Raw genomic sequence first — 22,817 nt, forward strand, 5'->3', positions numbered from 1 at the left:
GGTAATGATTCACTCAAGCAGAGCATCTCTTCTACATCTTCCTCCTTGTCTGGGAAGGTCAGCGGGTTACAAGCCCTACCCTTTAACCCCAGAAGTTCTTGATCAGCAGCTCACGATTGGTGCCATGTCGCCACACCCCGACCCCTCGCTTTCATTTTGCAATCGTTAGGAACTTGGTGGCTTTTCCTCTTTTTTTAATTAGGTGAAAGCTGAGATTTCTGGAATGTGAATTCCAGGTGCATGCCAACCTATGGAGGCTCCTTCAGGAACACCAGGCTGCAGCGGGACCTTCTGTAAATTGTGCCACAAAAAACCCCACCCAGATTAATTTTTTCCCCGCGGCGGCCAGCAGCTCACGGGTGGCTTGCGCAAATGCCTGAGGAGACAGTCTGTAGCAGAACATACTTGTCATGTGGGGATGTGCATTCCATGGAACTGCAAGTTCCCCAGGGATGTGAATTCCAGACTCTTTAACAATAGGAAGTGTTGCTGATGGGTGTCTAAAACCTGGGCATGTCTGTCCAAATCAGTGGGTGCTCGCATTGCTGGACGCTGCCTCACCAGCCGGGTTGTCGGAAGTGGGGAGGAATTCCACCCCCACCCCCCCCTCTGCACATTCCCAGCTCATGATAAGGAAGAATCCCCTTTGGCCTGTTGTTCTTGGATGATTTCTAAGTCCTCTTCTCACTCTTATCCTGGTTGTGACTAATCTGCGTGTCAGTTTCCTGAACAACTTCAAGGAGGGATTTCCCCCCCCCCTTAATTGGCATTGCTTAGATTGGCAAACCCCCCCCCCCCCGCTTTTAAACAAGGAAGCTTCTCTTAGCAGAGGATGATGTCTCCATGTTGGAAGGTTTTGAGACCCCACCTGTCCTGTACATTTAAAAACAAGATCATGCTGCCTTAAGCATCCATGGCTTCCTTCATTATCATGGGTACTGAAAGTGGTCCCATGACAGCACTACATAGTTGCTTGCACAGGAGGGTTGAGTATCGTGAGAATTGCGGCTTCGTTTTGTCTACTTTCTACATTTTTATCCCACCTTTTTCTCAAGGGAGGCGTACATTGTTCTCCCCGCACATAACTTGTTCAGTCCCCACAACAGCCCTGCGAAGCAGGTTAGGCTGAAAGGATGTCTCTTCATGGGGTCTGCGTGTCGGAGGAGGGTGGAGCAAGAGGCAAAAGTGGGCAGAGCAACAGATAATAACGCCTTAACGCTTTTTGTGGTAGGTTACCGCCCAACCATGGGACACGGGTGGCTCTGTGGCTGTAGGTTAAGCCACAGAGCCTAGGACTTGCCGATCAGAAGGTTGGCGGTTTGAATCCCCGCGATGGGGTGAGCTCTCGTTGCTCGGTCCCTGCTCCTGCCCACCTAGCAGTTTGAAAGCCCATCAAAGTGCAAGTAGATAAATACCTCTGGCGGGAAGGTAAACGGCGTTTCCGTGCGCTGCTCTGGTTCGCCAGAAGCGGCTTAGTCCTGCTGGCCACATGACCCGGAAGCTGCATGCCAGCTCCCTCAGCCAATAAAGCAAGATGGGCGCCGCAACCCCAGAGTTGGTCACAACTGGACCTAATGGTCAGGGGTCCCTTTACCTTCCAACCGGGCAAATGCCAGAGGTTTGTACGTGTGCCCACAAGCCAGATCCAGAGGCATGGATCCAAGCCCCTATGCTGTGTACACTTCATGCACTTAAATCACATGGCTTCCTCCCCAAGAGTCCTGGGAGCTGTAGTTTTATCCCTAGCAGTGCAGCACTTCCCAGCATTCTTAGACTACACTTCCCAGAATTCCTTGGGGCAAGTCATATGCTTTAGAGATGTAGGGTGTGTGCACAGCCTTCCTTTAAACAATGCATTATCCTGCTAGCATTTTAAATCCTGTGTTAACAAAAGCTCTTTACAAATGGGTGTTTGTTTATTCTCTAGCTTCCTGCCTTTCTAGACTGATGCCCTGCAGGTGACAGAAGCATTCCCTCCCCCCTGCTTCACCTTCGCCCCTCCCCTCCTTTCCTCATCCAGGTGTTGCACAGAATTTTTTTTAAAAATGTGACCCGACTGGTCAGGGCAGGGCTGCAACCTTACCTAACAATGCCACTTCCTTATTGTATAAAAACAACAACAAAAGACTTTGTGGGTTTGGATGGCACTTTTAAGATGGCATTATTTTTTTTCCAGGAGCTGTGGGGAGTTTCCCAGCCTTTTCCCAGAACCCTGAAATCTAGACACTTTCTGTATTTATTTGCATTTATATAATCCCGCCTTTTCCTCCAAAGAACCTAAGGTGGGGTACCTGGTTCTCCCCACTTCTCATTTCATTCCCACAACCACCTTGTGAGGTAGGTTAGGGTGAGAGACAGTGGCCCAAAGTCACTCACTGAGCTTCATAGCCAAGAAGGAATTCGAACCCCGGTCTCCCAGGTGTTTTGTCCAGCACTCTAACCGCTGCACCACACTGTCTCCTCCTTTTTAAAACTTTTAACAATGGTCACGTTTTTGCTTTAAGCTAGAAAACTTTGCAGTTTGGGGGTCATGTTGTTCATGTGTGTGCCTTCCACCCAGCTTCTGATATTCCATGTCAACGCTTTGGGTGTTGCTAAGGCACAAATTCTGGCCCCAAACCTTTCCAGAACTTGTATTAGTTTCTCCTTGCCATCTCCCCTCCCCCCATGGGTATGTTTTACTTTAATAATAATAATAATAATAATTAATAATAATAATAATTAATAATACAGAAAAGAGATTGGCAAGATAAAATCACAAATGGGACTTGGTCACTTCCTTGTTCAAGGAAGAAAGTCCAGGGCCCATCTGAACTTTTTTCGCCTAGCTCAGAACTCCCCTAAATCAACCCTGTCCTTTTCTGTCTGAAACAGACCCTCTAGCTCAGTATTGTCTACACAACTGGCAGCAGCTCTTAAGGTTTCAGGCAGGGAAGATGCCGGGATTTGAACTCAGGACCTTTTGCATGTTAGGCAAGTGAATACATCCAATGAAGCCCATGAAAACTCGCGCCATAAATAACATTGGGAGCAGCCTTCTACAGATTTAGACTGATTTAGTTCCTCAGAGCCACCCCACTTCCCTTCCCCCTGAATGTATTATTTGGTTTTAAGGTGTCACAAGACTTTAACAAGTAGCCAGAAAGCCTGGTTTATTGTTACTGTGCATGTAACCACAGTGTCCTAGCAGGCTCCGATTCTTCAGCGCCAAAACATTTTCCGGGCAAACTCCAACCACAGTGCCAAAGTTGTGTGGCCAAGTTGGTTCTGCAAACCGGTTGTTTGTTTGGCTGCATCTCCAGTCTGGTGTGAGAAGGCAGATACGAATGACATTCCCCAAATGCACTTAGCCAGCTCTGCACCTCTGAGCGTACTATTAAGTTCCCTCTGCGCTTAAACCCGTGGCTGTGAGTGTGACACCCACAAGCCTGTTTGGCAACGCCGGTGATCGTTGCTTGCCTGCTGCTGCTGCCTCTCTTATGCAAGCAAGGGGAGTGATGCCAATGGGGAAACCGAGGCCTGCAGTGGCCACTTTCGGTGGACAGTCTTATCAGCTTCCTGGAAAGGGCAGGATGAGGACGATACTGACCGTGGGTGGTTTTGGGGTTTCTCCCCATGAGATCCGATAGCTGACGGCTTGCCTCCGATGCAAAAGGGTCCAGGCTGGATCTCACCCGTCTCAGGAAGAGTCAGGTCATTGGCCTGTCTGGCTCAGCGCTGTCCACACTGGCTGGCAGCTGCTCTCTGGAGTTTTGTACGGGGGGGGGCATTCCCAGCCTTGTCTGGAGGTGCGAGGGGTAGGGGTGGAACCAGGGACCTTCTGCATGCAAGGCCAGGTGTCCTACCACCAAGCTACAGCCCTAACCCACCGGTAGTGGGATTTGGCCTTTCATATTTCAGCTGTGCCCTGTGCAAGGCCAAAATGCAGTGCCCCCTGCTTCTCGCTTTCCATTCTGCACATGCGCTACGCCATAGTGGCGATGCCCTGCAGCACCCCCCACGGCTTAGCGCCAGTGCGGGGGAACCAATTGCACTGCTCTAAATCCACTTCTGCCCCAACCCACAGTTAGGGGCACTAAAATAGCTGGAGACCCACGTTTGGGGAACACAGCTTTAACCGGAGTTCCTTTGTTTCCCAAGCTTGAGTCTCCAGCTGTTTTTGGACTACAATTCCCATCATCCCTTTCCTCTTAGCTAGGGATGGTGGGAGTTGTAGTCCCAAAACAGCTGGAGACCCAAGTTTGGGAAACACTGGGTTAAAGGATCAGTAATGGGTACTGGGAACACAGCTTGAAATTCTCCACACACACACACACACACACACACACACACACACAACACACACATTCTGCAGCCTATATATGTATTAATCTTGCAAATTCCAGTTGCATAACACAGTTTTGTCTCGAGGCTGGAGGGAGGGGTGAATTTGCACAATTCTGGTATATGCTAGTAGTCATAGGCTATTGAAGGATAAGGCCTCCAGTTGGAATCAGTTTCGCTTGTGTCCTCCCATTTGAGGCATCCGGTTGGCCACTGTGAGAACAGGATGCCATACAAGATAGCCCATTAGCCTGATCCAGCCTCTTTTTACACTTTGGCGGCTAGGTGAGCCTTTGGCCTGATCTCTTTAAGGCCTTTCGTGTGTTCTCAGAATGAGCTACACAGGGCACAGGAAGCTTGGCCAGCCTTCTCTTTAGCAACCCTTCTGGGCGCTGAGTTTCAGCAGCACTTTCAAGCTTACCTCCATGAGGACTAGTAACTTACCTCTTTAAAAAAAGCCAAGAAAGTAGAAATACTATAGGGTGGGGATAAAATTGTGACTTTGGTATGGTCCTAAGGGGTCAGCACACCTGGATTGTGTCTTGCCTAAAGATGCTCAAGAAACTCTCTTTCTGTCCAGTTCTTAATCTGTAAAGAAGCAAATAGTCCAAACAAGGTGTGCAGTTCTCTTCCTCCCACTGCTTTCTGACTCTTTGTTTGGCTGTTGATGCTGCCTCCCAGGAGAACATGCCCTCCACCCACAAACTCCCTAATATACATGTGCATCTGATTACCCAGATATGCATAATTTTAAGGGATTGCCTGTGATGGATGTGTGTAATTAAGGAGTCCTAAATTAGCCACTGGCAGTAGCAAACCCGGCAGAGTTCAGCCCCACCCATGCTCACCCACTTTACATAATGTGTTGGCATAACCCTGGCATGTGCCACAGTAGCCACAGCTACTGGGTAAATTGAGCTTAGTCAGAGAGCAGAAGCCTTGGCAAATAATACAAGGGGAGGCCGCCCATTGTACCGCTGTGTGAGTCCCTGTTCTCTGGGCCAAATTTGCTGCAAATTGGAATAAATGCCCACATCCTGGCTTGGTGCTTCACACTTCCTTCGTCTTGCACACACGCTCCCTGCAGACTTCTGTTCAGCAGTTCTGGTCTGTAGGTTTGAATCCAGTGCTTGCCCGACTCATGAGTAGTCCATTAATTTCATTGTGCCTACTCTGAATGCAACCCATGGGCTGCAAATAGTAAATTCATAAAGGGGGAGGCTGCCCATTGCATCTCTGTACAGGTCCCTGTTTTCTGAACTTGTCTTGTTGCAAATAGCTGCAGAGTAGATGCACTGGAGATAATTAGCTATTCCAGCAGCATGACTTAGCTGGAGGCAACCCACAGACTACTTAGAGTAAATCAGTCAAGGGGGAGGCTGCCCATTGCAGCTCTTTGTGAGTCCCTGTTCTGCAGCAAACGGGAAGAAAGGACCCGATAGTGCCTTAAAACCTGGCTGTGAGTGCTTTGCACTTTCTTTGCAGTGCACACAATTTCCTGGGTATCGTGTGAGCTGGCCTTTCCACTTCCAATTCGGAGAGAGCGGCGCTTCGCCGCTGCCAGAAGCTTAGGGGAAAACGCTGGTCAAAGAACACAAGTTATATAACATCCCCAGGGCGATCTTTCCCGACCTCCTTTTTTAAAAAAAGTTCTTAGCAGAGGAAGACGGCCAGAATCTTGCCTTCCCTGTTTACTGGCTAGGTCAGTGGACTGCTACCTCTGCCACCAGCCTTGCCGAGGATGGGTGTGGGTGGGAAGAACAGCTCTGTTTTCTCTCCGGATGGATCCGTGTCAAAAGAGCCATCTTTCACCTTGGCCTGTGTCTGCAGGGCTTGGAAGATGCGTTGCCTGCTTCTGTTTCCTGTGTTGTTAGAGCGTAGAAGGGTTTTTCCACACAGCTTTTATAGTGTTTTCAAAAAGGTCGGCTCGCTGTTTCCCTTTCGCTCTCGCTGCCCGGCTCCAGAGGGCCAGAAGTCGCCAGCTTCTTACTTAATCGGGCATTTGCTGCCTTAAACAGGAAGATGGTGGTTCTTGTGGATTTGTTGCTGCTTTGCTAAAGGGGCCGAAAGCTCTAGATTTTGGGATGTTTTGCAGTTTATCTGTGAAGCATAGCCGTATAGGCACAATTTCTGATTACTGTGGCATTATGTTCTGACTTCCGTGGTGAGTGGTTCCCCAACCCAAGTCTGCTTTGGAGAATGTGCATGTGTGTGTGTGAGAGAGAGAGAGAGGGTGGGGGGATGATTTTTTTCCTACCAACTTTGGGGATGGGGGTGTCACTTTGTGTGATGTAAAACATACCCAAAGTTGTGCTTATGTGCATTCCCTCCCCCCACTCGTGGCCTGCAAAGAAACAATTGTGATTTTGCAAAGCTGATTTTGATGCAAGGTACAAGATGTTTCCTCACCAGGGACTAGAATGCTGGATAGCTTGAAATCAAATTTAAGCAGCTGTCAAGGCTTGTCCTCGCCAGGGACTAGAATGCTGGATGATTTGGGATTTTTCAAGCAGCTATTCCTGAAGGGGTGCCCTTTTAATTGCAGTTGGTGACCCATTCCACTGTGTCAGGTGCTGGTATGGTTGCTCGAGAGCAAACAGGCAAGACTCCAACCTGTCTTTTCCAGGCTTTATTGTCTGTACAAACTATTTACATTGCAGAGCGTCACAAGTCCATGTCTGCTCAGTCGCTAGCAGAATCTGGGAGTGGGTGGTCCTTATACCTGCCCCAGCATAACAGTCGTGTGACCCCCGTCCTTGTCCTCCCCTCTCTGTGCCCAAACCTACTGTGCAGAGTGGGCGCTGGCAAAGGGGGGCTTGCCTCCCCTCCGCTTTCCTCAGGCTCGGTGTTGAGGCTCTCCCTAGCATCTTCTGATCCCTGCGCCCCTTCCCCACTGGAGGCAGGGCTTCCATCCTCGCCAGAGGAAGAACTGCTTCGCAAGATTTTCAGAGGCTCTCTGTAACACAACTGCCCTTCCACCTCTCGCCTCTGAGCTGATGGAAGTTCCCTGACGCATTGCTTTGGGTTGAGTCTTGCTTCCATCATAGCAAATTCCATGTTCAGGATTGAAAATAACACGACACTGTTATGTGAACCTGTTGTGAGGCCTCACCCAGGATGGCTGTGTCCCCTTCTGTCATTGCACCTTTTTTTTTTTTAAAGGTATTGTACACCTGCCAGTCAGTGCAGACAAAACTGAGCTATTAATACTTGGTATTAAGGCAGCTTCTATGCTCCTATATCATAAGAGAAGGGCTGTAGCTTAATGGTAAAGCATCTGCATGCAGACGGTCCCAGGGTCAATCCCCACCAGCATCACCTGGTGGGCAGCTTTTGAAATTCCCCAGGTGCCATGGGTCCCTGAGGATCATCTAGTCCAACTCCCTACAATGCAGAGATATGCAGCTGTCCCATACGGGGATCAAACTTGCAACTTTGGTGTTATCAGCGCCGTGCTGTAACCAACTGAGCTACGAGGTTTGGAAATCTTTGAAGTGATCCATGAGGACTACTGCCCCTTGCCAAACAAATCTCGCAATCGCTCCTCTCCCTGCCCACCCACCCGGCAAAACAAAATCTTGGCTGTTAAAGTTTGTATTTGGAAGGGGACTTTCCTTTTTGAAGTTTCCTGGCTTAGCCTGGGCAGGGTTTTTGTCTGCTGCTTGGACAAGCGTTGCTTAATCCGCTTCATAAGATTCCCGGAACTGTCCCAAAAAGCTCTCATTTCAACAAAGGAAATCTGGGGGAAAGGCTAAAAGTCAAACTAAGGCCCCACTTTTCCTTAGGCACCCCTCGAAGCCTCCATGCGCGATGGGCTGGCGACCCCGGATGGGGACCCAGTAAAAATAACCTGAATTGAAACTGCTGCCTGGCTTATCTACCCTGGATCCTCCTTTCATTCTTGTGGGGTGTTCCTGGCCCCCAAGAGTTTAACAGGATATACTGCAGTACCACTACCCTTGATAGTCACAGAAGGGCTTTGACCAAAATTGTGGGTGCCCCATGCGACAAAAAGGAAAACCGTGCCTAGGTAAGAGCAGTGTCTCATACTGAGGGGCAACAGGCAGCCACCTCTCCACAGGTAACTTTATGTACGGTATTGGTTTCAGTTGACCCAGTGCGGAGCTATGGGGATGGAATTTGCCGTTGCACCATCAGCGAATGCTGATCGGAAAGATGTGCAATATCCAGGAACAGCAATTCGTGCAGAGGTGCAATGGACAGCCTTGTCAGTCTGATTGTGCTTCTTGTTTTTAAAGAAAGATTTAAATTGTTCCTCAGTTGCAGCACACCTAGTAGCGATCAGGTTGCTGATTTCTGTGGCTGACTGTGTGAACTTCTCTGTCACCGAGGATTTAGTTCAGGGTGTGTTGGAGAGTTTTGTTGTTGTTGTGGGGGTGGGGGTTGGGGTTTTTTTGCTTTCAAAGGAAGCATCTCAGCCAGGCTTAACCACCAAAACCAGCTCGGTGGAGCTGCTTCCGTTACTGGGTTGGCAGTGTCGGGGAGGGGAGAGATCATGCTTCTCCCCTTCGTCTTGCCAGACTCTTCTGAATCAAGAATGAGTAATGGCTGCTTGCAGGAGAGATGTCTTGGAGAGGCCCTCTCTGTCTCTCTCACCCTCCAAAGATCCTGAAAAGAGAATTTAGCAATACACTGGGCCCTGTAAGCAGCCAACAGCAAAATCAAGCACTGCTGGAACAGAAATCCCTCTCCCAAAGTGCATCCGTAGGGGAGGATGACAAGGGACCAGGCCTTCTTGGTGGTGTCCCCCATGTGTGAAACTCTCTTCCCAGTGAGGTTCAACTGGGTGAACATCTTTTCGCAGCCAGGTACATAGTGTGCAGCCAAACCTTTGTAATGCTGTGATGCAGGTGTGGTTGTGTTGTGTCATAGGAAGCTGCCTTATCAGACCGCTGGTCCACCTAGTTCAGTATTGTCAACACTGGCTGGCAGCAGCTCTCCTGTGTTTCAGACAAGGGCCTTTCTCAGCACTACCTGGAGATGCTGGGGATCAAACCTGCGACCTCTGATGCCCTACCAATGTGTTGCAGCCCTTCTTTATGCATTGCGTTGTTTTTACACAAGTTTTTGTCAGCTACTCCTAAATTAAGCGCACCATTTAAAATACGTTGCTAGTCTCTTGGACACCTTGTTGTACAACAAGCGACTGGCAGCTGAAATAAAAGCAATATCGAACGATCCCTAGACGAGGAACGATTTGTGACCTTGTGTGTTGCTAAAACACGCACCTGGTTGTCTGCGTAAGACTTGTCATCCCCAGAAGTGCGCAAGAGCGCCTCCTTGGAGCGCACGTCTGCATTGCTTCCCCTTTTGGCCGAGCTGTGCCCAGACCTGGCTTCTTTTGGCAGGGGGTGGCGTGTGCTCAGTTTCCCCTTTAATTAGAGAGCTCTGTCTGAGCTGCTGCCAGCCCAGCTGCTCTGCGGTTACGCCTCTGTCCAAGAGAGAAAGAGGCATCGGAGGTGTCCAATTAGCTGCAGGCCACCTTCCTGTCTTGGCATGATCTCATTCTTCAGATGTTGCTTTCTGGTTCCCGGAGCTATGGAGAGGACAAAAGAGGGTGATGATGATGATGAACTGAGGCCTTCTTCTGGAAGCCTGTTGAGCCAGCTTTTGGCTTGTACAAAATGGAATAGGTAATGCTGTATTTTTCCTGTTTTATTCACAGTGCCAGGGTGAGTTGTTTCAGGCCCATGGGCCATATCCGGCCCTCCAGCTGTCTTTTTCTCTCCCAGGGCCACACTGCCTTTCTGGCACTGATATACCGTATTTTTCGCTCTATAACCGATGGGACGTGGCCCTCGGAAGGTTGCCAAAAAACTAATGTGGCCCTCAGGCTCAAAAATAATCAAAGGATCAGCTTTGCCTCTTCTTTATGTTGCTGGTGGTGTAAATACCTTTTTCAAGCCAGTTTGCCTATAAAGTGTTTGTGTGTATAATATATATATGTATAATATATGTATAATATATATGTGTGTGTGTGCTTGACACAAGGTCTGATTCACTCTCCCTACCATTTTTTTTCCATGCCAAGCGAAATCCTGATCATGAGTAACGGTTATGACTGCACCTGGCAGCCTTTCTGGGAGATTGCCTCATTCCAGGAAATGTTTAAAACATTTTTTTTCTTAGAAAGCGAGTTCCCACCCTTATTATTATTATTTTTTCAAATGTTTTCGCCATCTCTTCTGCCTCCCCCTCCCCCCACCTACCCCCCTCTTAAAAAAACAACAACCCACAGTGGACCCGGCTTCTCTGCCATATTACAGAAGATCCCTTGTTATAAAGCAAACTGGAATGTAGATTTTGTGGTACTTCTCTTAGGATGGGTGTGAGTGAGGGTGACTCTCCTGAGCCGCTGCTACAAGACGGTCATATCTTGGTGCCTGTCCTCTGCAATTTTCCTTAAAATATCAGAACTTCTTCGCTTAAGAGTTTCATGACTCTTATAGAGCGGCTCCCTTCTGATCTGTCTTGATCTAACTCAGATCATTCTGGAGAAGCAAAACAGGGTGTGTGTATTTTGATTATCTTACTGTGTTTTTCCCCACACAAACTCTTCCCCCCCTCCCTTGGATTTCCACTAACATTTTGGAATTCTTTTTGCCAAGCATGGATGGAATGTGAAACTATGAACACTCCAGTGTGTTTGTTTTCCTGCTAATTTTGCCATTTTGCTGCTTGTGAATTCTTCCAAGGGGCTACTGGCTGGGATGAAATAATTGTAATATCCACCCAACGTTTCCTGCATTTGCAAAATATTACAAATGAGACCAGTGGTCGAGGATCCTTCTAGGTGATCCATCAAAGTTTGTAATCCCATCAGCCTCTGTCCATGTTATGGTGATGAAATTGGGGGGGGGGGGGGTATTAGGGACTTCAAAAGCGTTGGTTTTGAAATAGTAAAGCTTTTTATGGCTCCAGACCCTGTTATTATTAATAATAATATTTCATTTATATCAACCCTTTCCTCCAAGGAGCTCAAAGTGGTGCACACAGTTTTTCCTCTCCCATTTTATCCTCGCAACAACTCTCTAAGGGTTGGTTTGGCTAAGAGACTGGCCCAGGATTACATCAAATGAGCTTCATGGCTGACTAGGCAACTTGAACTCTGGTCTCCCAGGTCCTCGTCCGACACTCTAACCACTTCACCACACTGGCCCATGTAATAAATAAGTAAATAATAAATCTTGGGAGTCTGGGGCAGGGGGAAGAGTGATGGTCAAGCTACCCTAAGGTTGCTAGGCGACACGCAACTCTACTCTGAGGCTTCCCTCAGGCAACAAGGCCGTATGACAATCGGAGTCTTATTTTCAGAATGTGGAACCTCGCCAGCCTTCTGTGTTGAGGAACCGTGATTCAAGTTGCCGGCCTAGAACCCGCCTTCTCATAGGATGGCTGTCCCGTGCTTGTTTTTCCTCTAGTGTTGTGCTGGCGTCCGTTATCAACTCCAGCAAGCCAAACGGGTTCTGTGGAGCCTCCCACCGCACGGCCTCCCATGTGTGAATTTTTAATGTTTAACTCTTCTTCTCCGCTTCTTGTTTTTCTCCTTTCCATCCATTAGGCGATTCTGACGGGATCTCTCGTAGCAACCTGTGAGTGCTTGAATGACACCCGTGTACGGCCAGCACGATTGATGAGCCTACTTTGGGTGCCTATTAATAGACGGTAAAGATGGGGCAGAAAGTCACCGGCGGGATAAAGACTGTGGATATGAGGGACCCGGCCTACAGGCCCCTGAAACACGAGCTCCAGGGGCTGGATTACTGCAAACCGGCCCGCTTGGACCTCCTCCTAGACATGCCCGCCGTCTCCTATGAGATTCAGCTGCTGCACTCATGGAACAACGACGACCGCTCGCTCAACGTCTTTGTGAAGGAGGACGACAAGCTCATATTTCACCGGCATCCGGTGGCCCAGAGCACGGACGCCATCCGGGGCAAGGTGGGCTACACGCGGGGTCTCCACGTCTGGCAGATCACCTGGGCGATGAGGCAGCGCGGCACGCACGCGGTGGTCGGCGTGGCCACGGCAGATGCCCCCCTGCACTCGGTGGGGTACACGACACTCATCGGGAACAACCACGAGTCGTGGGGGTGGGACCTCGGGCGGAACAGGCTGTACCACGACGGGAAGAACCAGCCCAGCAAGACGTACCCGGCCTTCTTGGAGGCCGACGAGACTTTCATCGTGCCAGACTCGTTTTTGGTGGTGCTGGACATGGACGATGGGACCTTGAGTTTCATCGTGGACGGACAGTACATGGGGGTTGCTTTCCGGGGACTCAAAGGGAAAAAACTGTATCCGGTCGTCAGCGCTGTGTGGGGCCACTGTGAAATTAGGATGCGCTACTTGAATGGGCTTGACCGTACGTATCCACTCTTCTTCATTTTTCCTACCTGGACTTGAGAGTCTGAATTGGCTCCTCTGTCTGAGTCTCTGTTCTAGGGTTGCCCCTTTTTTGGTCTTTCCACATGCTGAGTAATTTTGTCACCTTTCTGCATTAGGTAGCCCTGGGTCGTCTAGTTACTCCCAGTTGTAGGCATTTATGCTGCCTTTGGAGCGGGAGGGTGCCTGTTGACTCTCTGAATGATGCATTACTCTGGCCTGGTCTACCTCTAAGCCAGGCGATTGTGCGTGGCTTTTCAGAGGGCAGGTTATTCCCTTCCTCCTTCTCTTCAACACTTTAGAAATTAATCTGTTGAGGGTACGTAAGCCTCATATTCTGACTCAAAATTAAAATCAAGAATTTAGGGGACTCCAGATCTCGAGGTTTTCCATGGAGCTATCCTCCCTGGGTCCTCCATATGTTTCTGTGAATGCATATATGCTTTTTAAAAAAGTGCAACAGGCCAGACACTTGTCTGCTTATCTACATACAGTAAATTCCTGTTAAGGATAAGAGGGACTTTGTGCTGAGTCACAGCTTTCGAAAATGACTCAGTGAAAAATATCTGGCCTGGCCGCCTCTAGTGCTTTTTAGCCTGTCTTCTCCCTGTGGTGTGTGACACCTTCTGTTGTCTGTCTCTGGTTTCTCCCAGCTGCAAACACTTTAGTGGCACATCCTGTGTTTTATTAGCCCCATGCAATTTGTAAATGTGTGTGTACTTGGCAGGGGAACCTGCTTCTCAAAACGGAAGTGGGCACAGATTGCAGGAGGGGCGGTGTTCCTCGCTTCCTCCTCCCCCCCAGCCGCCCCCCCCCGGTGGGGACCCCCTTTTAAGTGAAGTTTTTCAGGGTTATCCCAGCACCCTCCTTTGCCTCTTTGTTCAGAGGAGACATGGCAGGCAGAGGCATCCCAGGAACACCTAAGCAGGCCCCGCTGAAAATTGATTAAAAGACCAGCTTTTGCTAAGTGAAACCCACACAGTTCATTGCTTTAGCGTCTCTTTGTGAAAATGACAGGTAGAACTGAAGTACAGTTCATATGGACTAAGTGTTCCAAGTGGAGGATGTTTCTGTGATCCCAGAGTATCCAACAGCAGGCGAGGTGGCCCACTGCCTCCCTGCGTGATTACCTGTTCTGGCCTCACTTTGTGTGGCTCAGCAACTTCTGGGTTCAAGTGTAGATGCTTCTGCTTGGCCCTCTGATTGACCAGTGCCTGACTCATTCAGTAACCCCCGACGCAGAAGTGCAGCATGCAAGACTGCCCATTCCCCCAGAAGAGGCTGCCTGTCGCATCTCTGCATGAGTGGGCATGCCTTGCGCCTGGTCCAGGAGGTGGCACTCAGAACATTGACAACTGGAATCCAAAGCATCTGGAGGGGCCCCAGGTTGGAAGAAACTATGATCGCTGGGACTACCAGTTGCTGGAAACTACAGGAGGGGGTAGTCCATAGTCTTTCTGACTATGAAGAGCTGCCCCAGGCCTAAACCGGGCGCTGAATTCCTGCCCCTGGAAATTCTACTTACTAAGTTTGTTCTCCTGGCTCCCAGTATTGCACCAGCAGCTCTCTGCAGCCTTCAGGGCTAGTAAGTTGTTTCTCTTCTTCCATGAAGTTGAGGTTATCAGGACGGCCTGTTCTGCAGTTGACTAGAATTGCAACACTGGCCTTCTCGATCTAGAAGAGGCAGCTGCTTGGGGGGGGGGGGGCAGGGAACATGTATGGCTGGATCTAGCTGAATCTATTCATTTGCCTGCAGGTTACATCGCCTAGGCAGCAGCAGTCAGCACACAAGTGTGTTTTGAGTTACGCTTGCATCAATCTGCAAACAGAAATTAGGAAGCAATAATAATAATGATGATGATGATGATGATGATGATGATGTATTATTTATACCCTGCCCACCTGGCTGGGTTTCCCCAGCCACTCTGGGCAGCTTCCAACTAAGCACTAAAATACAATAACCTATTACTAGGGAGCCACTTGGTCCTCCAGCTGTTTGGGGACTACAACTCCCATCATCCTTAGCTAGCAGTAGTCAGGGATGATGGGAATTGTAGTCCAAAAACAGCTGGAGGGCCAAGTTTGGGAAACCCTGGTGTAAGCAGTACTGATCTCAATAGTCTGGACAAGGAACACCGAGCTGAGCTTTCCAACTTCCCAGGTGGATGCAGAATGCACTTGGACTTCACCAATGACTTCGTGTTCCAGAAGTTTGAAGTTATATTTCTCTCTTCCTCTGCCTGCTGCCCCCGCCCCCACTTTTCCAAGCCAGCCGGCGGTCTTCCTTGTGATCAAGGCTCACGTCTTCAACTACCTCAGTGGAAAATGTGTCTGGGGAGGAAATTGCAGCTGGGAGTAAGTCACTGCGCTGAGGCTCTGTCCAAACAAAAAGGGAGTTTTTGTTGCCCGTATCTGTGACGTCGGCTCTGTGCAGGGGGCCTATGCAGGTGTCCTGCCTGCAGAGTCGGTCAGTGAGCAGGGTGGGGCTCCTTTTCAGGAAATCTTAAGTCAACAAATTTCCTCAGATCCTTGCCAGGAGAGAAAGATGCTACCTGGATTGAGATCGGCCAGTGCTCCCATCTGGGAAGATGTGTTGCAAAGTTGTGGGATGTTTTTCCAGGGCCTGTCTTGAGAAGGGCAGTAGCTCTGTGGTGGTGTTTGCCTGGCATGCAGAAGTCCACAGCAGCATTACCAGGTAGTGCCAGCTGGGAATGCCTCTTCTCTGAAAACCCTGAGAGCCACTGCCAGTCAGTGTAGACGGTACTGAGCTAGATGGATCAACTATCCGATTCAGAATAAGGCAGTTTCCTGTGTTGCAAGAAAATGGCCATAGCTCAGTGGTAGAGCACCTGCTTTGCATCCAGGTGGTTCAGCCCCTACTATCTCCAGGTAGAACCCTGTCTGAAAACCCTGCCAGTCAGTGTAGACACAGCTTGGCTAGATGGACCCAATGGTCTGACTCAGTTTAAAGCAGTCCCCTGTGAGATACTGAGTAGTTTTATTTATCTTCTTATTTATAAAAATCCTTATAATATGTACTGCAATTTCTTTAGAAAAATCAAAGCAGTATGGACACACACACACACACACACACACACACACACAAAACACCAGAATTAATTAGCCAGCTAAGTGTTCTTTTAAAAGTTTTTTCATTAGCTGTTTGCATAAGAAGAGTTTTCAGCCATCTAAGGCTGAAAACCCAGGCTGTTGTCCCTCCAGATATTGATGATCTCCCATCATCCCTGACCATTGACCATGCTGGCTGAGACTGATGGGAGTCAGAGTCCAACCGCACCTGGAAGTGTACCACATTGGCTACCTCTGGTGTAAAAGTTGCTGAGGGCACCTGTTCCATCTCTGAGAAGATTCTGCAACACTGGACGAATGACACCAGAGGCTTTGCTTCATGCTGAACTGAACGTGCAACTGATTTTGAAGATCGAGCTTAGGGTATCAGTGTTTATGAAGGCCAGGGCTGTTAGTTAGAACAAGATCTGGCAGGAAGTATCTTTTCATTCAAGAGAGATTGAGCCAGGCTAGTGGAAGGCAGATGTGGCAAAACCTGGGGCCTATGCATGCGCTCCACATCCACAGGAGCGCAATTGTGTACGGTGTTGGGTGCAGAAGGGTGGACGTGGTTTTCTTAAACTGCTGTATCTTGGCTGGGTTCTTTTAAAAAACAAAACAGATTTGTCTGAAGTTTGGACAACTTCTGGCATTCCGTGTTTGGTGTGCTCCGTGCCAGATTTCAGACTGCTTGAAGAAATCCTCTTCATTTTATTAACATTTGGAGAACATTATTGTCGTGGAATGTTTGTAAGAGACAGGCGCGCACAGTGTGTCTGTATTAAACAAGACATGTAGTCCTGTACCGAGATCCTAAGGGAGCGGCGTTTGTAGTCAGACGGTTGGACCAACTAGATCAGTACTGCTGCTTATGACAATTGTAGTTGAAGAGTGCTGGGAACTGCACCTCTGTGAAGGGTAACTTACGGTTCCCAGGATTCTTGAGAAAGACATGTGCTTTAAATGGATGGTGCGCAGGCAGCCCTGGATTCTATACTGATAAACATCCCCTTTCAGTCTTCTGCATGCCGCAAAGGGGTGCTTTGTACCGTACATTCTTAATTCTTAGCACTGCGTTTAATGCTCTTTGTCGCTCTTTTCCCCCTCTCCTGCAGCTGAACCTCTGCCTCTGATGGACCTTTGCCGGCGCTCCGTCCGCCTTGCCCTGGGCAAGGACCGCTTGAACGAGATCCACGCACTGCCACTGCCAGAATCCCTGAAGAGCTACCTTCTCTATCAGTGACCCCCCTCATTTTGGGGCGGGATGGACAGACACTCTCGCAAGAAGCAAAAGAGAGAGATGGATTGAGTGGACTACAGTATTCTTGGATATTATATATATAGAGAGACATACATCAAACTTTCACTCTCCTAATCTGCTTCAGTCGATCCCAGCTTGGATCCAGTCCCTCTCCCTATGCCAAATTTAGGGGGTCGGGGAGAGAAACCTACAATACATGCCTTTCAAAGAGCCCAACCTACTTAAAAGCCATGTTCTGCCCTCCAGAGATCTCTGTTGCAAGAAGTCAACATGATGGAATTAAAGGTACCAGGTGCACAGATGGGGGTACAAGATGGTTTGCCACGGACCTGAGGATTTAATTTTTTTATTTAAAAAAACCTGCCCAGCAACGCTTCAAGGAGAAGATGATGACACCAAAAATATTGCTCCGTGTGGACAGTGTGTTTTTAAACGATACTGGAATAGGCAGCCGTTGTGGGTGTCAAAGAAATGTCTTATGCCCTGTATTCGAATCCTGCTCCTCTTTAATTTTGATTCTGTGTTGGCCTCTGCCTTCAGACCACTCAAATTGCTTGCCTTTCTTTTCTTTTTCTGGGAATTCACTTGAACCTGTAGCTTGGGAGTTGGAGATATGGGGGGTTACCATGGGATGAAGCTCCAGTAGCTCAGGGTTGGAGACCCTGTGGGTCATCTGCATGTTGTTGTACTGCAGCTCCCATCATGCCTGACCACTGGCCTCGGTGGCTGGGGCTGATGGGCGTTGGGAGTCGACCATCATCTGCAGGGCCACTGGTTCCCCATACCTGCTTGTGAAACAGCTAGAGAGCCCACCTTGGGTTAGGATGTGGTTGTGAGTGATGAAGTCTCAAGAATTTGCTCTCCTAGACTGGCTTTGCCTTGAGTTCCTTAGCAATACTCCCAACAGCTCCCCCTATTTAGCCAAGTCTTGGTTTTAGTTTAGTTGACCTGTGAAATGGGTTTAAAATAGGCATGGAGTTGTCATCCAGCAGCATCTGAAGGACCGCAGTTTAGCCATCCCTGATTTAAAATCCTGGTGATGCCTGGGTTTATCTCTTGCTTTCTTAAGCCAGCCCTCCTTCCCATCACATTATGTTGGTCACAACCATTGTCATTCCAGTCCTGTTGGTGGGATATGGAGAAAGATTTGGCCAAGCCAATTATAGTTTTCTTTGTAGTGTCTGCTCCTATCAGATTTTATTTTTTCGTCAAAAGAGAATTCTCCATCTTGGCCTCACCCTGTCCCTGAACACAGCTATCTTGTCAGGCTACATTCTTACCGCGCATTTAAAGCACGATGCTACCATGTTTAACAGTCATAGCTCTCCCGTCAAAGAATTCTGGGAGCTGTGGTTTGTTCAGGGGTCTGAGAGTTGTTAGAAGACCCGCTCACCTCATTCCCGTTACAGAGCTAAAATTCCCAGAGTCCCTTGTGAAGAAGGAATGATGGTTAATTCATTCTGGGAGAGAAATAGGGGTCTTCTAACAACTTGCAGCACCCTCAATAAACTACAGTTCCCAAAATTCTGGTGGGGGACATGGGAAGCCGTGACTGTTGAAAGTTGTATGCTAGTGGTCAAAGTGAGTGTTTTGAATGTGGCCCTAGAGTACCAGCTGTGGATTGACCTTAGCACAGAAAGAGAGCTGAATCTTGTTGAGAGAAAACATGCCCCAGTTTGGTGCAGGGCAGGAAGTGTCAATGTGAACACTACAGTCCTTGGAGACTCAAGAGTACATCCTTCGTATGCAAGGCACACAAGGTTTTCATCTAGAAGAGCAAATGTTCTCCTTTATCCGAGCAACCTGAAAGCCTTCCCCAAAAAGCTTCTGAACTGCCATCACAGAGGGGTTTATTTGCACAATTTTTTTTCCCATTATGGGGGAGGAAGATAAATCTGCCTCTCACTTTCCCACCCTCACCATACTTGTGTCAGGTGTGTTCTGTTTAGGTACAAATGAGCTTATTTGTTAGAAAATGTTAATATATTTTTGTGGGGGGGGTTCCCCCCTTTGTATAGAAGAGAACTGTTCGGGGGTTGTTGTTTGTTTGTTTTGTTTGTTTGTTTGTTTTTTAAAGAAATGCTGCTGTAGGGTTTTTTTTAAAATGAAAATAGCCTAGTTTTTAAGAAGCACAGAACTGGTGCCAAGTTTGGATTTGGGAGGAGACCTTGATGTGCCTCCCTTTTTAAAGTCAACTGTTATAAGTGGGACACTTTTTCAAATTGCACAGAGGATTTTAATGTGTACAGAGCCGAGGATTTTTAAACCAATCCTACTTGTGTCTTTTCCACTGACACTGGGAATTGTCCCCATCACCTCTTTGGTGTGTTTTTTTTTCATTTCTCCCATTTTTGTTTCTCTCTAATCTTCTACCACCCTTCCCATCTCCTCTTTATACCTCTTGGTGTATTTGGCTTGTACGGTTTTTAAAATATCTCACTAGTCCCACCCGCTCCGTCCCCCATTGACTGTAGATAATCAATAACCAAATTTAAAAATAAAAATTTATTAAATATTGAGACAATAGCAGTTGTCATTTCAAACGGGCCCCGCAATTAAGGGGAGTTTTCTGTGTGTTCTGCGATCCTGCAGTGGATATTGTGACCTCTGGACTGACTGAATTGAATGGATTGAATGAATGAATTTTGCATTCCACCTTTCCTCCCCAAAGAACCTAGAGTGGCCAACAGATACACAATTTAAACAAAAGCAAAGCAAAAACATTCAAAATCAAATAAGAATATTCTATTTTTTTTTTATAATATTTTTTATTAGTTTTACAAAAGTTTTTATAACAGACAAACACAAAAAAGAAAACAAACAAACAAACAAGTATAATTTCATAATGTCATTTCATAAACTTCTTTCCTCGGACTTCCCCATACCTCCCCTTTCTGCATCCTCATGTCCAAATTTTATAGCAACTTATAAATGTTTTTTCCAACTCTAATTCGTCATAGTCCTTTCTTATTCTAATCTTATATTACTGCAACCCTTTCTCTCTATAGAATCTCGACATTCTAAACTTCATCAAGTTTATAGTAGTCCTTAAGATAAATCTTGAATTTCTTCCAATCTTCTTCCGCAGTCTCCTTTCCCTGGTCTCGAATTCTGCTCGTCATTTCCGCCAATGTCATATAGTCAATCACTTTCATCTGCCATTCTTCCACGGTGGGTAGATCTTGTGTCTTCCAATACTTTGCGATCAGTATTCTTGCTGCTGTTGTTGCGTACATAAAGAAAGTTCTATCCTTTTTTTGCACCAATTGGCCGACAATGCCCAAGAGAAAGGCCTCTGGTTTCTTAAGAAAGGTATATTTAAATACCTTTTTCATTTCATTATATATCATCTCCCAGAAGACCTTAATCTTCGGGCATGTCCACCAAAGATGATAAAAAGTACCTTCAGTTTCCTTACATTTCCAGCATTTATTGTCAGGCAAATGGTAAATTTTTGCTAGCTTAACTGGGGTCATGTACCACCTGTATACCATTTTCATCACATTTTCCTTTAAGGCACTACATGCCGTAAATTTAATTCCGGTGTTCCACAACCTTTCCCAGTCAGCAGACATAATATTATGACCAATGTCCTGTGCCCACTTAATCATAGCTGATTTAACTATTTCATCTTGTGTGCTCCATTTCAACAGCAAGTTATACATTCTTGACAAATTCTTAGTATTGGGTTCTAGCAGTTCTGTCTCGAGTTTTGATTTTTCCACCTGGAAGCCAATTTTCCTGTCTTGTTTAAAAACCTCCGTTATTTGATAATAGTGGAGCCAATCTTGTACTTTGGGTTTTAGTTTTTCATGGCTCTTTAATTTCAGTTTCTCTCCATCCTGTTCTAAAATCTCACAATACTTTGGCCATCCGACCTCCATATTAACTTTCTTATGTGCCTTCGCCTCTAAGGGTGACAACCATCTAGGGGTTTTGCAAATAAGAATATTCTAAAAACCATTAAAGATAAAGGTATCCCTGACCATTAGGTCCAGTCATGGCCGACTCTGGGGTTGCGGCGCTAATCTCGCTTTATTGGCCGAGAGCGTCGGCGTACAGCTTCCGGGTCATGTGGCCAGCATGACTAAGCCGCTTCTGGCGAACCAGAGCAGCACACGGAAACGCCGTTTACCTTCCCGCCGGAGTGGTACCTATTTATCTACTTGCACTTTGACATGCTTTCGAAATGCAAGGTGGGCAGGAGCTGGGACTGAGCAACGGGAGCTCACCCCATCACAGGGATTCGAACCACCGACCTTCTGATCGGCAAGTCCTAGACTCTGTGGTTTAACCCACAGCGCCACCCGCGTCCCATTACAATTTTTAAAAGCCGAAAAGCAGATACAGGTCATTCTTCCACACAATGAACTCAAGGTTGCCAGCATCAGTTCTTCAGCCACCCGCCTGGGGAAACAGGAATGTTTCCGAATTCCTCCTGAAAGCTGGTAAGGATAATGATGGAGGTATAGGCATACCTTCCTAGGGAGGGCATTCCACAACCAGGGAACCACCACTGAAATGGCCTGAGAACTCAGAAGCTTGGAAACTCTGTAAAAAGGGTTGTATGCAATGCTAATCCTCCTCAGAACAGACTCGTTAAATTAACTAACATGAGAGCCAGTGTGTTGTAACAGGGTGATGGAAAATGAGCTGGGAGACCAGGGTTCAAAACCCTCTACACCCATGAACTTCACTGGGTGACGTTGGGCCAGTTCACGATCTCTCAGCCTAAACTTCCTTTTAGGGTTGTTGTGAGGATAAAACAGGGAGGAGAGGAACATGTGTCCCATCTTGACCTTCTTGGAGGAAAAAGTAGTGTATAAATGAAATAAAAAGGGGTTCATTTGAATAGGTCTGCTCTAAAACTTAGTTGAATAATAAAATGCATTCAATAATTATAGCAAAAATGTGAGCCTCAAAATGGTACCAGCAAACAGTGGGGACTTTGGGGTGGCTTTTAAAAAATAAAAACAAAGTGCCCATCAATTTGGCAATTGATGATTGTATTAAAAATTCCTTACATATTCCAGTGTTACCTTGCGGCTTATCCGCATGGGTCTTTTTTTTCTTTTTTTTTTAAATAAAAGCTCTAGGAAACCACACAAAAAAAAGTACTGCAAAGCTTGCATATTTAAGCTTTGCAGGTGGTATCAATCAGACTCTGTTCCTGTTGGAGCAGGTACCTTGGAAGGGGATAAAGAATTTATTTATTTTTTCAAAAAAAAGAAACCCACCATCTCGGACCATATGTGGGCAAAAAGATCAGTTCCTGCATCCATTCCATTCTCTTTCACGGCTGCTGCTGGAATGCGGGTTTTGCTAGGCCATAAACTGCCTCAGGAGGAAATATATATATATATATATATATATATATATATATATATATATATATATATATATGCAGGTTTTGGTGTCTTCGGGTGTCTTCCCGTGTAAGAGTCGGGGTGTCTGTGCGACGTTTCGACGAGGTCTCACTCGTCATCTTCAGGCTGGTGCTTTCGGCTTCTTGTTACTGGAACAGAGCAGAATCTGGTGTTTGAGTTCCTATAAATACTGTTGAGGGGTGTGGTGTATAGCCTCCAACGTTCTGGGCAGAGAGGAAGTTCCTAGATTAGTGTGCCTCTTCTTCTTTTGTTCCTTAATTACTTGAGGGATATCTTGAGTGATTTCATGAGTGATATTCTGAGTACCACTGGGTGGGTCATTAAGTGTAGATTAGTTGCTAAAGCTTTTGTGTCTTGACCTCTTGAGCTTG

General features: G+C 47.3%; 1 protein-coding gene and 1 long non-coding RNA gene across 3 annotated transcripts in view; one reads left to right on the top strand and one right to left on the bottom strand.

The window, feature by feature from the left end:
• The window catches only part of SPSB1 (splA/ryanodine receptor domain and SOCS box containing 1), a 32,953-nt gene extending 13,836 nt beyond the window's left edge, over window positions 1–19,117 (top strand). For both annotated transcript variants that reach the window (XM_082230539.1, XM_082230538.1), the window contains exons 2-3: window positions 11,906–12,709; window positions 16,914–19,117. In XM_082230539.1, coding sequence (XP_082086665.1) covers window positions 12,016–12,709; window positions 16,914–17,041 — 822 coding nt within the window. In that variant the 5' untranslated portion in view covers window positions 11,906–12,015 and the 3' untranslated portion in view covers window positions 17,042–19,117. The remainder of the gene's footprint in view (window positions 1–11,905; window positions 12,710–16,913) is intronic.
• LOC309536609 lies at window positions 10,593–11,899 on the bottom strand. The gene is made up of 2 exons (XR_014221673.1): window positions 10,930–11,899; window positions 10,593–10,835 (listed from the first exon to the last, which is right to left on the bottom strand). It is a non-coding gene; the product is annotated as an uncharacterized lncRNA (long non-coding RNA).
• Window positions 19,118–22,817: the final 3,700 nt, after the last annotated feature.

Source organism: Podarcis vaucheri, assembly GCF_965113315.1.
Source record: "Podarcis vaucheri genome assembly, chromosome: 7".
NCBI lineage: Eukaryota > Metazoa > Chordata > Lepidosauria > Squamata > Lacertidae > Podarcis > Podarcis vaucheri.